Source organism: Somniosus microcephalus, chromosome 1 (assembly GCF_052327205.1).
Source record: "Somniosus microcephalus isolate GS21.2 chromosome 1, FLI_Smic_1.0, whole genome shotgun sequence".
NCBI lineage: Eukaryota > Metazoa > Chordata > Chondrichthyes > Squaliformes > Somniosidae > Somniosus > Somniosus microcephalus.
Window position 1 is genome coordinate 215,717,483 of NC_140987.1, and position 17,658 is coordinate 215,735,140.

A 17,658-nucleotide genomic window follows, 5' to 3' on the forward strand; every position below is an offset into this window, starting at 1 on the left:
GTGCTTTTCAATGATGAGGCCATTCTGGGGAATTGTTGCACATGGCAAAAGATACAACTTATCGAGGTAAACTCACTTATTTAGTATCATAGGAATCACAGAATAGTTACAGCACAGGAGGCCACTCGGCTAGTCAAACCTATGCTGGCTCTCTGCAAGAGCACTTCAGCTAGTCCCACTGCACCGCCCTTTCCCTGAAGCCCTGCACATTTTTTTTCCTTCAGGTGCTTATCCAATTCCCTTTTGAAAGCCTCAATTGAATCTGCCTCCACCACTCTTTCAGGCAGTAGCTTTATTTCTGTGTCTCTCACTGTTCAAAAGAAACCACCATTCATTTCAAAGAGTTTTGAAAGGACTTGCATTTATATAGCGCTTTTCACGACCTCAGACCATTCTAGAGTGCTTTACAGCCAATGAAGTGTAGTCACGCGGCAGCCAATTTGCACACAGCAACCTCCCACAAACAGCAATGTGATAATGACCCGATAATCTGTTTTCAGTGATGCTGATTGAGGGATAACTATTGGCCAGGACACCAGGAATAACTCCCCTACTCTTCGAAATAGTATCATGAGATCTTTTAAGTCCACCTCAGAGAGCAGATGGGCCTTGGTTTAACATCTCATCCAAAGGACAGCACCTCTAACAGTGCTGGCATTGGATTCTTGTGCTCAAGTGTGGGACTTGAACCCACAACCTTCCAACTCAGAGGGGAAGGTGCTACTCACTGAGCTACGGCTCCTGAATGGAGATTGTCGTCCTCTCTCCCCACAAATAAAAGCTCAGGATCTAGTTTTGGTAATAATGCCCCGGAGAATACATCCAGTGACTCGCTCTGGCCAGTGGAAGACGCGGGCATTTCTTGTCTGTGGCGGGGCCTCTCGGAGTCGCGCTGTGATTGAGCACGTCAGCGGCCGGCTGCACGCAGCCTGCGTGCTGGGCTCTGCCTGCTCGCACACGGAGCCTCGGTAGAGAGAGAGAGAAAAAGAGAGGGGATGGCGGGGTTATTGAAGATTGTGCCTTGTTCAGTCAGGAGCGGAGCCTGGGGCCTCCCGGCCGTTTGCAGTGTCCAGCGGAGAGACTGTGAGTCAGCTCGAATCTCTCTTAACATAAACTTGCCGTCTTCTGCCTGATAACCCAGAGACTTTAGTCCCACAGTTTGCGACGTGACTGCTTGCGCGTAAAGTTGTGGCTTGAGCAGGGCTGCTGGTTTCATTTGCGCAGCTCATTGAGTTTAGGATCAGATTGAAAGCTGCGAGGCTCCACAAGCCGCGTTTCTGTTGCTTGCACTGGTTTTGGGATCGTGCAAAATGACCGATCTGATTTTCCCTTTTGCCAATTCCATGGTGGGTTACTGAGGACCAAGCAGACTATTCAGTTCACAAAGATACTTTTGCTGATTGTCTTGGAATGATGCCACCAGCAGCAGTAGGGAACGAACCGAGCTTTAGTAACTTGTTTGGTGTAATGGGCCATTATGGTTTATGTAGTTTAATGCAAACCTGAGCCAAAACAGTTTAGATGAAGCATGCATCTGGCTACACCCATATTTTTTTTAATAAATCTTAGTCTATGTGCACTTTCTGCCTGCTCCATTTGACTTCCTATTACGTTTTTGTCAACACTTTTTTGTCAGCTTTTCTCCATTATAAATTCCTATGACTACATTTCTAATACGATTTATTTATGTAAGCTTGTCCTGCTGTAAATACACAATTTGGTGCTTTGTGCACAGTCTGTAAATAGATAGTGGATAGATGTAGATAGTAGATGCATTGATTTTGATCTCCGGAATTCCTTGGATTCCAGAACGGTCCCCGCGGATTGGAAGGTAATGTAACCCCGCTATTCAAGAAAGGAGGGAGAAAGAAAACTGGGAACTATAAACCAGTTAGCCTGACATCAGTCATAGGGAAAATGCTAGAATCTATTATTAGGGACGTGGTAACAGGGCAGTTAGAAAATCATAATATGAGTGGGCTGAGTCAACACGGATTTATGAAAGGGAAATCGTGTTTGACAAATCTAAGAGTTTTTGAGGTTGTAACTAGCAGGGTAGATAAGGGGGAACCGGTGGATGTAGTGTATTTGGATTTTCAAAAAGCATTCGATAAGGTGCCACACAAGAGGTTATTACACAAAATTAGGGCTCATGAGATTGGTGGGTAATAGCATGGATTGAGAATTGGTTAACAGACAGAAAACAGAGTGTAGGAATAAACGGGTCATTTTCGGGTTAGCAGGCTGTAACTAGTGGGGTACTGTAAGGATCAGTGCTTGCGCCTCAGCTATTTACATTCTATATAAATGACTTAGATGAGAGGACCAAGTGTAATGTATCCAACTTTGCTGATGACAAAGTTAGGTGGGAAAGTAAATTGTGAGGAGGATGTAGAGAGTCTGCAAAGGGATATAGACAGGTTAAGTGAATGGGCAAGAACGTGGCAGAGGGAATATATTGGGCCAACATTTGCGATCGGATGCCTCTGACCTGCAAAAATTCTATGAATGTACGTGGTGGTCCGGGAGATACAGAGGCTTGCTGGGCCTTCTTTGGTCCACGCGGGCAGAGGTCCCCGTATCCCAGGGGCGCAGATTGTTCGTAGACACGTGGGCCGGCTCAACCAATAAAAGAAGGGAATCCCCATTCATACTTATGGGGATTCCGTACGTACGGAACTCCAATAAGTATGAATGGGGATCACTTAAAAAATACACAAACTCATGAAATAATTCTTTTTTTAATTTATATATTTAAAATTAATTAAAATGCCATTTAATTAAATATTTTAAACATTTAATTTTTTGAAAAAGAAATTATATGTTTTTACAGGGCTAAAAATAAACGTATTGAAAAATATTTTTAAATTTATAAATGAGTGATAACTTTTTATTTTTCTATTTTTTAAAACTCTTATGCTGGTAAAAGCAGGCCTTATGCTTGCTTTTACCATGTGTAAGAACTTGACAGGCATTCAGCGGGCGGAAGTTGTGCAAATAGCGCAACTCTCCACCCACAGAGGCCCATCTCCTGGGGATGCGGAGGATCAGTCAAGAGAATTCTTGACAGATCGCAAGTGCTGGGTTTCAGCGCATGTGCTTCGCATGCCTAAATCTGGAACTTGCGCGGCCCCTATGGGTGCGTACACACCCGTAGGGGTTGCAAGAGTCTCGGTTAAGGAGATCTTCAAAGTGCTCCTTCCAGTGGGCGCTGACTGCCTCTCTGTCCTTGATGAGTACCTCTCCGTTCTTGGCCCGCAGTGGGGTAGGACCTTGGGTGCTTCGGCTGCCCACAAAAGTTTGTCACCATCCTCCGCCTGCTTCACGACGACATGCAAGCCGTGATCCTGACCAACGGTTCCACCACAGACCAAATTCACGTACGGACCGGGGTCAAGCAAGGCTGTTGCCATCGCACCAACGCTCTTCTTGATCTTCCTTGCTGCAATGCTCCATCTCGCTGGAGTGGAGCTAATTTACAGAACAAATGGGAAACTGTTCAACCTCCGTCGTCTCCAGTCCAGATCTAAGATCGTTCCATCCTCTGTCGTCGAATTACAGTATGCAGACAACGCTTGCGTCTGTGCTCACTCGGAGGTCGAACTCCAAACCATCGTCAACACCTTCACCAAAGCGTATGAGAGCATAGGCCTTACACTAAACATCCGTAAGACAAAGGTCCTCTACCAACCTGCCCCCGCCACACAGCACTGCCCCCCGATTATCAAAATCCATGACAAGGCCTTGGACAACGTGGACCACTTTCCATACCTCTGGAGCCTACTGTCAACAAGGGCAGACATCGATGACTAAGTCCAACACCACCTTCAGTGTGCCAGTGTAGCTTTTGGTCGCCTGAGGAAGAGAGTGTTTGAAGACCAGGACCTCAAACCCGGCACTAAGCTCATGGTCTACAGAGCAGCAGTGATACCCGCCCTGCTGTATGCCTCAGAGACATGGACCATGTACAGCAGGCACCTCAAAGCACTGGAGAGGTACCACCAATGCTGCCTCTGCAAGATCCTGCAAATCCATTGGCAGGATAGGCATACCAACGTCAGTGTTCTTGCTCAGGCCAACATCCCCAGCATCGAAGTTTTGACCATGTTCAATCAGCTCCGAAGGATGGGCCACATCATCCGCATGCCCAATACGAGACTTCCAAAACAAGTGCTCTACTCGGAGCTCTGGCATGGCAAGAGAGCCCCAGGTGGGCAGAGGAAATGCTTCAAGGATACCCTCAAAGCCTCCTTGAAAAAGTGCAACATCCCCACTGACACCTGGGAATCCGTGGCCCAAGACCACACAAAGTGGGAAGTCGCTGAACACCTCGAGTCTCTTCGCCGGGAGCAAGCGAAAGCTAAGCGCACGCAGCACACGTCAACCCAAGCACCCCACCCACCCACCCCTTCAACCACCGTCTGCCCCACCTGTGACAGAGACTGTAGGTCCTGCATTGGACTCAACAGTCACCTGAGAACTCATTTTTAATATGGAAGCAAGTCATCCTCGGTTCCAAGGGACTGCCTAAGAAGAAGGGGTTGCAAAATGTGGAGATGTGTGAAGTTATCCACTTTAGTAGGAAAAATAGAAAAGATTGGGAACTGTTGGTGTTCAGAGGGTCCTGGGTGTCCTTGTACACAAATCTCTGAAAGTTAACATGTAGGTACAGTAAGCAAGTAGGTAAAATTCTTGGCAAGTAAAATCAAGGAAAACTCAAAGATGTTTTATAAATATATTAAGAGTAAGGATAACTAAAGAAAGGGTAGGGCCTATTAGCGATCATGAGGGTAATCTGTGTGTGGAGGCGGGAGACGTCGGTAGGGTTCTTAATGAATACATTGCGTCTGTTTTCACAAAGGAGAGGAGTGAAGCAGACATTGCTATCGGGTAGGGGGAGGAGTGTGAAATATTAGATGAAATAAACATAGTGAGAGAGGAAGTATTAAGGGGTTTAGCGGCTTTAAAAGTGGATAAATCCCCAGGCCCAGATGAAATGTATCCCAAGCTGTTAAGCGAAGCAAAAGAAGAAATAGCAGAGGCCCTGCCCATCATTTTTCAATCATCTCTGGCTTCAGGTGTGGTGCTGGAGGACTGCTAATGTGGTACCCTTGTTTAAAAAGGGAGAAAAGGATAGACCGAGTAATTACAGGCCAGTCAGCCTAACCTCGGTGGTGGGAAAATTATTGGAAAGAATTCTGAAGGACAGGATAAATCTTCATTTAGATGAGGGTAGTGCATTTGATGTAGTGTATATGGACGTTAGCAAGGCTTTTGATAAGGTTCCACATGGTAGACTGGTCACGAAGTTAAAAGCCCATGGGATCCAGGGCAAAGTGTCAAGTTGGATTCAAAACTGGCTCGGAGACAGGAAGCAGAGGGTAATGGTTGATGGGTGTTTTTGTGACTGGAAGGCTGTTTCCAGTGGGGTTCCGCAGGGCTCAGTACTCGGTCCCTTGCTTTTTGTGGTATATATCAATGATCTAGACTTGAATATAGGGGGTATGATTAAGAAGTTTGCAGATGATACAAAAATCGGCTGTGTGGTTGATACTGAAGAAGGAAGCTGTAGACTGCAGGAAGATATCAATAAATTGGTCAGGTGGGCAGAACAGTGGCAAATGGAATTCAATCCGGAGAAGTGTGAGGTAATGTATTTGGGGAGGGCTAACAAGGATGTTGCCGGGAGTAGAGAACCTTCGCTATGAGGAAAGACTGGATAGGCTGGGTCTGTTTTCCTTGGAACAGAGGAGGCTGAGGGGAGACCTTATTGAGTTGTTTAAAATTATGAGGGACATAGATAAAGTGGATAGAAAGGACCTATTTCCCTTAGCAGAGGGGTCAAAAACCAGGGGGCACAGATTTAAAGTAATTGGGGGAAGGTTTGAGGGGATTTGAGGGGAAATTTCTTCACCGAGGGTTGTGGGGGTCTGGAACTCACTTCCTGAAAGGATGGTAGAGGCGGGAACCCTAATCACATTTAAAAAGTACTTGGATGTGCACTTGGGATGCTCTAACCTGCAGGGCTACGGACCAAGAGCTGGGAAGTGGGATTAGGCTGGATAGCTCTTTGTTTGCCGGCGCGGACACGATGGGCCGAAATGGCCTCCTTCCGTGCTGTAACTTTCTATGATTCTCTGAAAGCAAATGGTATGTTAGCCTTTATTACAAAAGGATTGGAGTACCAGAGTAAAGATGTCTTACTGCAGTTATATAGGGCCCTGGTGAGACCACACCTGAAATACTATGTACTGTTTTGGTCTTCTTACTTAAGGAAGGCTATGTTTGCCTTAGAGGGAGTGCAGCAATGGTTCATTAGACTGATTTCTGGATTGAGGGGATTGTCCTATGAGGAGAGATTGAGTAGACTAGGCCTATATTCTCTAGAGTTTAGAAGAATGAGAGGTGATCTCATTGAAACATATAAAATTCTTACAGGGCTTGACAGGGTAGATGCTGGGAGGATGTTTTCCCTGGCTGGGGAGTTTAGAACCAGGGGTCAGTCTCAGAATAAGGGTTCGGCCATTTAGGACTGAGATGAGGAGAAATTTCTTCACTCAGAGGGTGGTGAATCTTTGGAATTCTCTACCCCAGACGGCTGTGGATGCTCAGTCGTTGAGTATATTCAAGACAGAGATCGATAAATTTTTGGATGTTAAGGGAATCAAGGGATTATGGGGATAGTGTGGGAAGGTGGAGTTGAGTTAGAAGATCAGCCAAGATCCTACCTCTGACTGGTAACTGAAAGTTCAGTTACCCTTAATGGAGCTGACCTGACAAAGGAGGAGGCCAATAGGTAAAAGTATCAACAATGCCAATTCCTGTCACAGAGGGGAGTTAACTGGTTAATTGGCCAGAAAATCGGCTTTGTGAAACATGGTGGATGACAGTAAAGATCATCTCAGTGAGGCAACAAAAATCCATTAAAAGAACAAGAGGTTGAAAAGGCATGGAAAATGTGCATGAAAAATAGGGCAGAAGTGCTAATACAAGAAATAAAAATAGAAAATTGCTGGACACATGTAATAGGGTAGCCAGCACCTAAAATAAGAAAAGAGAGGTGAGCATCTTGGATACATAATCCTCCCCTCACCGGAACTGCATTCTGACACAGTTTATGACCAAAATGCCAACCAGCTTCCTTGCCCCAGAGGCTCACGGACCCACCATACATCCCTAGCACCTCATGCTTCCAAGAGAATGAGAGCAATAGCTAAGGTTTGAAGATGCTGACATCTGTGTTCAGAGCAGAGAGCTGCAGAACACCCATGAGAATGATGAACTCATTTTTTCTGAAGCCTGGAACAGTGTCGGAGGCCAAAAACAGAGATCAGAATGGGAGGGGGGATTAAAGAGGTGAGTCACAGGTAGGTAAAAACCACACTTGCAGTCAGAATGGAGGTGTTGAGCAAAGCAGTCATGCAATGCAAGTTTTAAAGCAGTTGTTAAAGTAACTAGCAATGTAATTTGGACAATGTGCATCACAAGACTGATGCAGAGACTCCTAACGCGTGTTCATTTTTCGTGGATCCTCTTGCAAATTTTGATCGTAGCTAACAGGATATAATGTGCATGTGATGACACACTGAATCTGATTCTGTGCCTCAGATTTGTTGTACCCAGTCTGATTCTGTAGTGTGTCTAAGACTGCCATATCGAATCTGATTCTGAATTATAGTGTCCATGTGACAGTCATGCTGAATCTGATTCCAGCTGTAGTGTGTATTTGACTTGTCTTATTCAACCTATTAAAATTTTTCTTTAACAATGCAATGAAGATGAAGCAGTATATATAAATATTAAAGCGGAAGTAAGAGGAAATTGCAGTGAAGCTGGTACTTGGTAAAATTGATGTTGCTCAGAAGCATAACATTCTGCAAATACTCTTGTCAACGAGGCTGAAGAATGAGCCAAAACTCCACCAGAATGTAAGTTGTAAGTAAATTAAGCCAATTTCCACAGTTGAAAGAAGCACTGATAAGGTGGTTTACCCAAAATGAGAAGAACAGGCCTGTCGATTATATTTTTGTTCAGGGAAAAGGCAAGGCAGTTTGCCTAATGGCTTCGGTTTGCTGATGACTGCTTCAGAGGCAGTGCTGGCTGGCTTTACAATTTTAAGAAGTGGCATGTATGTAAACTTATTTTGAGCAATCGCTGAGGAAGCCAGCTTTGAAGATTAGTGCCCTGCTAAACTCCCTGCATTGTTGCACATTTACCATGCAGGGGCTGTTATTGCTGTAGATGAATTCGGCCTGTTTTCTGGTAAGGAAACATAAGAACATAAGACCATAAGAAATAGGAGCAGGAGTAGGCCAGTCGGCCCCTCGAGCCTGCTCCGCCATTCAATAAGATCATGGCTGATCTGATCCTACCCGCCAATCCACTATCACAGAACCATCTCCTGAATCTAACAGAATTAGACACACAAAATAGGAGCAGGATCAGGCTACACGGCCCCTGGGCCCGCTCCGCTACCCACAGGGCCATGACCGATCCGAACCTAGTCTCATGTCCAAATTTCTGCCCGCTCCCCGTAACCCTTAATTCCCTTTACTTCTAGGAAACTGTCTATTTCTGTTTTAAATTTATGTAATGATGTAGCTTCTACAGCTTTTTGGGGCAGCATATTCCATGGACCTACCACCCTCTGAGTGAAGTAGTTCCTCCTCATCTCAGTTTTGAAAGAGCAGCCCCTTATTCTAAGACTATGCCCCCTAGTTCTAGTTTCACCCATCATCGGGAACATCCTCCCTGCATCCACCCGATCCAACCCCTTCACAATCTTATATGTTTCAATAAGATCGCCTCTCATTCTTCTGAACTCCAATGAGTAGAGTCCCAATCTACTCAACCTCTCCTCATATGTCCATCCCCTCATCCCCGGGATTAACCGAGTGAACCTTCTTTGAACTGACTCGAGAGCAAGTATGTCTTTTCTTAAGTATGGACACCAAAACTGTATGCAGTATTCCAGGTGCGGTCTCACCAATACCTTGTACAACTGAAGCAATACCTCCCTATTTTTATATTCTATCCCCCTAGCAATGAAAGCCAACATTCCATTGGCCTTGTTAATCACTTGCTGCACCTGCATACTAACCTTTTGAGTTTCGTGCACCAGGACCCCCAGATCCCTTTGTACTTCAGTACTTTCCAGTTTCTTGCCATTAAGATAATAACTTGCTCTACGATTTTTCCTGCCAAAGTGCATAACCTCACACTTTCCAGTATTGTATTCCATCTGCCAAATCTCTGCCCACTTACTTAGCCTGTCTATGTCCCCATGCAGGTTTTTTATGTCCTCCTCACTCACTACTTTCCCTCCCATCTTAGTATCATCTGCAAACTTTGATATGTTACACTCTGTCCCCTCCTCCAAATCGTTAATATAGATTGTAAAGAGTTGGGGACCCAGCACTGACCCCTGTGGAACACCACTAGTTACTGATTGCCAGTTCGAGAATGAACCATTTATCCCAACTCTCTGCCTTCTGTTAGATAGCCAATCCTCTATCCATGCCAGAATATTACCCCCAATCCCATGATTTTTTATCTTAAGCAATAATCTTTTGTGTGGCACCTTGTCAAATGCCTTTTGGAAGTCTAAATACACTACGTCCACTGGTTCCCCTTTATCCACCCTATACGTTACTTCCTCAAAGAACTCCAGCAAATTTGTCAAACATGACTTCCCCTTCATAAAACCATGCTGACTTTGTCCTATTAAATTATGATTATCCAAATGTCCTGTTACTGTCTCCTTAATAATGGACTCCAATATTTTACCTACCACAGATGTTAGGCTAACCGGTCTATAGTTTCCATCCTTCTGTCTACTGCCCTTTTTAAATAAGGGCATTACATTAGCAGTTTTCCAGTCTGCCGGGACCTTTGCTGAGTCCAGGGAGTTTTGGAAAATTATTACCAATGCATCCACAATCCCTACCGCCACTTCCCTCAAGACCCTAGGATGTAAGCCATCAGGTCCAGGTGATTTATCCGCCTTGAGTCCCATTATTTTACCGAGTACCACTTCCTTAGTGATTTTGATCGTGTTTAGCTCCTCCCCCCCTATAGCCCCCTGTTTGTTCAGTGTTGGGATATTCTTAGTGTCTTCTACTGTAAAGACTGATACAAAATATTCATTCAGTGTTTTTGCCATCTCCATATTTCCCACCATTAATTTCCCGGTCTCATCCCCTAAGGGACCAACATTTACTTTAGCCACCCTTTTTCTTTTTATATAACTATAAAAACTCTTACTATCTGTTTTTATATTTTTTGCTAATTTACTTTCATAATCTATCTTCCCTTAATCAATCTTTTTGTTATTTTTTGCTGTCTTTTAAAGTTTTCCCAATCCTCTATCCTCCCACTAGATTTGGCTACCTTATATGCCCTTGTTTTTAGTCGAATACTATCCTTAATTTCTTTACTTAGCCACGGATGGCTGTCTTTTCTTTTACACCCTTTTCTTCTCAGTGGAATATATATTTTTGGAAGTTGTAAAATAACTCCTTAAATGTACACCACTGATCATGTATCGTCTTATCCTTTAATCTATTTTCCCAATCCACTCTACTCAATTCCGCTCTCATACCTTCATAGTCTCCTTTATTCAAGCTTAGCACGCTTGTTTGAGATCCAACCTTCTCACCCTCTAATTGAATATGGAATTCAACCATGTTATGGTCACTCATTCCAAGGGGAGCCTTTACTAGGACATTTTTAATTAATCCTGTCTCGTTACACAGGACCAGATTTAAGGTTGCTTGCCCCCTGGTCGGTTCAGTTACATACTGCTCAAGAAACCCATCCCTAATACACTCAATGAACTCATCCTCAAGGCAGCCCTGCCCAATTTGATTTGTCCAATTAATATGATAGTTAAAATCCCCCATAATTATAGATGCTCCCTTATTACAAGCCTCAACTATTTCCTGATTGATACTCCGTCCAACAGAGTTGCAACTGTTCGGAGGCCTATAGACTACGCCCACTAGGGTTTTTTTCCCCTTATTATTCCTTACCTCCACCCAAACTGTTTCATTATCCTGATCTTTTGACCCAATATCATTTCTCTGTATTACAGTGATTCCTTCCTTTATTAACATAGCCACCCCACCTCCCCTTCCTTCCTGCCTGTCCTTCCTGATCGTTAAATAACCTGGTATGTTTAATTCCCAGGCATTGTCACCCTGCAGCCATATTTCTGTAATGGCCACAAGATCATACCCATATGTAGTTATTTGTGCCATTAACTCGTCTATTTTGTTACGAATGCTACGTGCATTCAGATAGAGAACTTTCAAATATGTTTTGTGACACTTAGTTCCTGCTTTTGCCCTTTTTATTACTTTACCTTTTACTCCATACCTTCTGCCCCTTCCTGACATGCTCTGGTTTTTAATTTCCCCACTGTTACCTAAGTCTATGACCTTCTCTGTTGTCATTTTTATTATTTGCTCTCTAGGAACCTCCCCCCCACTAGTTAGTTTAAAGCCCTCTCTACAGCCCTAGTTATATGATCCGCCAGGACTCTAGTCCCAGCACTGGCCAAGTGAAGCCCGTCCCAATGGAATAGCTCCCTCCTGCCCCAGTACTGGTGCCAGTGTCCCAGGAAGCAAAACCCATTTCTCCCACACCAGTCTTTGAGCCACTCTCTAATTTTATTTGTCCTAGCCAAATTCGCTCGTGGCTCAGGTAATAATCCAGAGATTAGTACCCTTGTGGTTCTGTTTTTTAATTTGACCCCTAGCTGCTCATACTCCTTTAACAGAACCGGCTTCCTAGTCCTATCTACGTCATTTGTACCAACATGGACCATGACTAGGGTTGCAAAGGGGTGGAAAGTTTCCGGTAAATTTCTGGGAAATTTCCGGAAATTTTCCACAGGAAGTTTAGTTTGGGAATTTTGCCCAAAAAAGCACATGCTAGCATAATATTGTTTTTTTTGTATTTCTTTCTTTTTTTTCCACAGGTCCTCTCTTAAAATTACTAACAGAGATGGAATCTTAATTATTAAGGAATTTCTTAATCAATATATGTTTATCTTCTTACTTGGCTTGTTTTAATAATTACAAGTTTTGTGTGTGACTGTGAACAAATGTGTCCTGATTGGTTGGATGAGTGGATGAGCGATTAGCTCCCTCTATTTGTAATATTTGCATATCGAATTGTGATTGGCCTGCAGGCATCTGTAAGACTGCTATTGTTTTTTTAAGATCCAGGTTAGGGGTCCTGAGGGAAGTCATTTTGTTTTCTGCTGATGTTGTGATGATGCAGCAAGTAAATTAGACTTTATACCAAATAAACCAGTTACTTGTTGAACTCTGTTGTCCTTAAATTTAAAATATACAAAATAATACACTATTGGTGATGTAGCGTCGTGTGTGTACAGGTCATGCTTCGATCACATGGAGCATCAGCAAAAATGTACTCACCCTGTTGCAATCGTGCTGATTGACCGCAGTTCGACACAGAGATGAATGCCCTTTATTTCTCTGCATAGAACAATGCCACGTTTACCGTCGGATGTGTGGAAGCATTTTACCCCAGGCATTAAAGATGGAAAGACTGTGTACATGTGCAAACACTGTAGAAAGCCATATGTAAAGAATGCCGCAAAGATGCAGCAGCATTTATCCAAATGCAACAACTTCACTCAAAGCTCACAGCAGTCAGCCCAGAGTTCCTCTGCTTCCATTCAAGAAGATGATGGTTCTCATTCAGCATCAGGCTCCTTATCATCAGCAACTCCTGGCCCACTTGGAAGGTTCTTTGATACAATGGATAACCATAGCCAGAAGAATGCAGATGAGTGCCTTGCTCGAGCTGTATATGCAACAGGCTCACCCCTCATGCTCACAGCCAATGTGTACTGGAAGAGATTTTTCAATGTTATTCGCCCTGCATACTGTCCTCCCACCAGACATGCTTTGTCTACTTATTTGCTGGAGGCTGAGTATAACAGAGTCCAAGGAAAGCTCAAAGAAACGATAGCGATGGCAGACTGTGTTGCAGTTATCTCAGATGGGTGGTCAAATGTACGAGGGGAGGGCATCATAAACTGCATCGTCTCCACTCCTCTCCCAGTGTTCTTCAAGAGCACAGACATGAAGGACAACAGACACACAGGCACATACATTGCTGATGAGCTGAAAGCGGTCATCAATGATCTTGGATCACAAAAGGTCTTTGCAGTAGTTACTGACAATGCTGCGAATATGAAGGCTGCTTGGGCTCAAGTGGAGGAGGCCTACCCTCATATTACGTCTATTGGGTGCGCAGCTCATGGGCTTAACCTGCTCCTCAAGGACATCATGGGTTTGAGAACCATGGAAGCACTGTACAAGAGAGCCAAGCAAGTTGTTAAGCATGTCAGGGGAAAACAGGTAGTTGCAGCAACCTACGACTCCAAGCAAATGACAAAGAACAAGAACACCACACTGAAGCTGCCCAACAACACTAGATGGGGTGGTGTTGTCATAATGTACAACAGCCTTCTGGAGGGTAAGGAGTCGCTGCAAGAAATGGCAATATCCCAGTCTGGGGATATGGAAACCACCATCAAGAAAATACTGCTGGATGATGTGTTTTGGGAGAGAGTGGTTAGCAGCCTTAAACTACTCTCACCAGTAGCATCTGCAATTGCTCAGATTGAAGGAGATGACGCTGTCTTGTCAGATGTCCTCAGGCTTTTTACTGATTTAAAAGAACAAATCAGCATTGCCCTACCCACATCCCTGCTGCTCAAAGCAGAGGAGAAGGCAATTGTTCAATTCATACAGACGCGTCAAGAATTTTGTGTCAAGCCGATCCATGCTGCAGCATACATTCTGGACCCAAAGCATGTTGGGAGACCAATACTTTCTGGAGAACAGATCAACAGCACTTACAGTGTGATTTCTACCCTCTCACACCATCTCAATCTGGATGTGGGCAAAGTTCTGGGAAGTCTGGCAAAGTTCTCTACCAAGCAAGGTCTTTGGAATGGGGATGGGATATGGGAATCATGCAAGCATATCAGTGCACATACCTGGTGGAAGGGACTTTGTGCATCTGAGGCCCTGTCACCTATTGCATCGGTGATACTCCAAATCCCACCTTCATCAGCGGCCTCTGAACGAAACTGGTCACTTTTTGGGAATACGCATACAAAGGTGGGCAACAGGCTGACTAACGAGAGAGTGGAGAAACTGGTGGCTATCCGGGCGAACCTACAACTTAGAGCCAGATACAGAAGTGTCCACCACACAGCTAGACACTGACACAGAGGAGGAAATGGACACGTCAGAGCCAGAGTCAGAGAATCAGGAGGAGCAATGAGGAGTAGAAGACTCAGAAGACTCATGAGTAGAAGACTCAAAGGGACAAAATAAGGACAAATTACAGGCTAAATAAGCTGACGCTCTTTTTATTTTATTTTAGATGGGTCTTTTTTGTGGGGGTTCAATAAAGTTCAAAATTATAACCGAAATAAAGTTTTGAAAGCCTGTTTTTATTTGTATGGAACAGTATGTCTATTTTGACGACAAAGATAATATAAGGGTCAGAGACAAAAACCATCAGTGTGCAAAAAAACTCAAAATTCCCGAAAATTCCCATGGAAAGTTTCCTCTTTTAAAAATTCCCAGAATTTTGCAACCCTAACCATGACAACTGGATCCACCCCCTCCCACTGCAAGTTTCTTTCCAGCCCAGAGGAGATGTCCTTAACCCTGGCAGCGGGTAGGCAACACAGCCTTCGGGACTCTCGCTCTCGGCTGCAGAGAACTCTATCCCCCTAATAATACTATCCCCTACCACTACGACATTTCTATTTACTCCCCCCTCTTGAATGGCCCCCCATTCCACGGTGCTGTGGCCAGGTTACTCATCCTCCCTGCAGTCCCTGCTCCTGTCCCCACAGGGAGTAAGAACCTCGAACCTGTTTGTCAAGAGCAAGGGCTGCGGCTCCTCCAGCTCTACCTCCTGGATCCCCGTACCTGCCTCACTCGTAGTCACACCGTCCTGTCCCTGACCATGGGCTACATCTGAATTACTTAACTTCATAGGTGTGACCACCTCCTGATACACAGAGCCCAGGTACTTCTCCCCCTCCCTGATGTGTCGCAGTGTCTGAAGCTCAGACTCCAGCTCATCAGCTGGAGTTCCTGTAGCAACAGATACTTGTCACAGACGTAATCACCGTGAGCCTCAATGGGGTTCACCGGCTCCCACATCTCGCAACAGTAACACATCACCTGCTCCATTCTATGTAATTAATTAAATTTTTTATTGTTAGTTATGGACACCCTCTACCCGATTTTAGATGCTAGTATCCCCTTTAATTACTTGGATTTAAATTAAATCAATCCCTCTAGTTACACCAGTTACTTGCCTCAGTGCTCAGCTGAGAAAAACAGTACTTTGTTCCTGGCGTGTGCCAGGATCTGTCATCAGAAAAGGCCTCTGATGTGCATCCACGAATTTGCTAAATCAAGAATGTAAGCATGCTAATAATGATCTGTCCAAGCAACATAAAAGGTTGGATTATTAGTTCAGAGCTAGTCCAAAAATTCAATAGAAATATGGTAAGTTAAAGAAAAATTAACCTAAACTTGTAGACATTTTCCAGGTAGACCTGGTCCTAAATACACTACAAACCACACTCCGCCTATGGATCAAGGTGTGATAACAAATTTGAAGTGTCTACTGAAGCCTCCTTATGAACAATATGAATGCATGCATGGAGAGGGAATCCAACAAGCAACTGTTGCAGACTAATGACTGTGTATGGAATGAGATGTCTGAAGGTACCATAAGATGGTTATGGTTGTCCGAGGCCAATCCATGCAGCTCCTGGACAAAGCCGCTGGAGTTTCTCAGAGCAGTGTCCTTGGGCCATCCATTTTCAGCTGCTTCATTGATGACCTTTCCTCGAGCATAAGGTCAGGAGTGGGGCTGTTTACTGACAATTCCACAGTGTTCAGTTCCATGCCAGCCTATGGTAGGATCTGGACAACATCCAGTCTTGGGCTGGAAGTGGCAGATAACATTCATGCCACATATGTGCCAGGGAATATCTTCTTTTACAAAAACAAAATACTGCGGATGTTGGAAATCTGAAATAAAAACAAAATGCTGAAAATACTCAACAGGTCAACTCTGGAGAGAGAAACAGAGCTAGCGTTTCAGGTCGATGAATCTTCGTCAGAACTGTATCTTTTTTTAATTCATTCTCCAGATGTGGGCATCGCTGCCATTTGTTGCCTGTCCCCTAGTTGCTCTAAGTAGGGCTTTGATGCAGTTGAGTGATTTGCTAGGCCACTTCAGAGGGCAGTTGAGTCAACCACGTTGGTGTGGACTAGAGTCACATAGAGGCCAAACTGGGTAAGACCAGCAGGTTTGCTTCCTTAAAGCCCATTAGTGAACCAGTTTAGTTTTGATGATTTTCCGACAGCTCCATGGTCACTTTTGCTAATACTTTTTATATCCTTTTTTTAAACTGAATTCAAATTCTCAAACTGTCGTGGTGGGGTTTGAACTTGCCTTCCCTGCATTATTAGTCCAAGCCTTTATAACCACTACACTTCTGTACCCAATCTTTTATCCAAGGGTCAGCCGTGGCTCAATTGGTAGCACTCTTGCCTCTGGATCAGAAGCCTCCAGACACTTGAGTACAAAAATCTAGATTGACACTCCAGTGTAGTACTAAGGGAGTGCTGCACTGTTGGAGGTGCCGTCTTTCTGATGAGACAGTAAACCGAGGCCCCGTCTGCTTTCTGAGGTGGATGTAGAAGATCCCATGGCACTATTTTGAAGAAGAGCAGGGGAGCTATCCCCGGTATCCTGACTAATATTTATCCCTCAATCAACATCCCCAAAACATTATCTGGTCATTATCACATTGCTGTTTGTGGGCGCTTGCTGTGTTGCAAATTAGCTGCCTCGTTTCCTACATCACAACAATGACTACACTTCAAAAGTACTTCATTGGTTGTAAAGCGCTTTGGGATGTCCTGAGGTCATGAAAGGCGCTATATAAATGCAAGGTCTTTTTTCAACAAGAAATGGCCCAACTACTTGCCCCTAATCTTCAACAGCACAACCATCAGTGTCCTGCACCATCAACAGCTTGGGGTTCATCATTGACCAGAAGATTAACTGGACCAGCTGTATCAACACCACGGCAGCCAGAGCAGGTCAGATGTTGGCTACTTTGTAACGAGTGCCTCACCTCCTGGCTGCTCAATGCCTCTCCACCATTTACAAGGCTCAAGTTAGGAATGTTCAAGTTAGAATACTCCCCTCAATGGGCGCAGCTGCAAGTATAGAATCCTACAGCACAGAAGGAGGCCATTCGGCCTATCGTGCCTGTGCCAGCTCTTTGAAAGAGCTATCTAATTAGTCCCACTCCCCTGCTCTTTCCCATTGGCCCTGCAAATTTCTACTTTTCAAGCATTAATCCAATTCTCTTGAAAGTTACCATTGAAACTGCTTGTGCCACCCTTTCAAGCAGTGCATTCCCGATCGTAACAACTCGCTGCATATAAAAATTCTCCTAATTTCCCCCTGGACTGTTTGACGATTATCTTCAATCTGTGTCCTCTGATTACCCACCCTCCTGCCAGCGGAAGCAGTTTCTCTACACTAAAGAGGCTCGACAGCATCCAG

The 17,658-nt window shown here is 44.4% G+C and overlaps 1 protein-coding gene across 6 annotated transcripts in view; it reads left to right on the forward strand.

Moving 5' to 3' along the window:
- The first annotated feature begins 629 nt into the window (after positions 1 to 629).
- The window catches only part of LOC147124591 (isocitrate dehydrogenase [NADP], mitochondrial-like), a 94,142-nt gene continuing 77,113 nt past the window's right edge, over positions 630 to 17,658 (forward strand). For 2 of the 6 annotated variants that reach the window (XM_085990032.1, XM_085990022.1), the window contains exon 1: positions 633 to 1,083. In XM_085990032.1, the coding sequence (XP_085846158.1) occupies positions 996 to 1,083 (88 nt within the window). In that variant the 5' untranslated portion in view covers positions 633 to 995. Of the gene's footprint in view, positions 1,084 to 17,658 lie in introns of all 6 variants that reach the window. The other 4 variants (XM_085990015.1, XM_085990039.1, XM_085990056.1 and 1 more) reach the window with 4 other exon arrangements.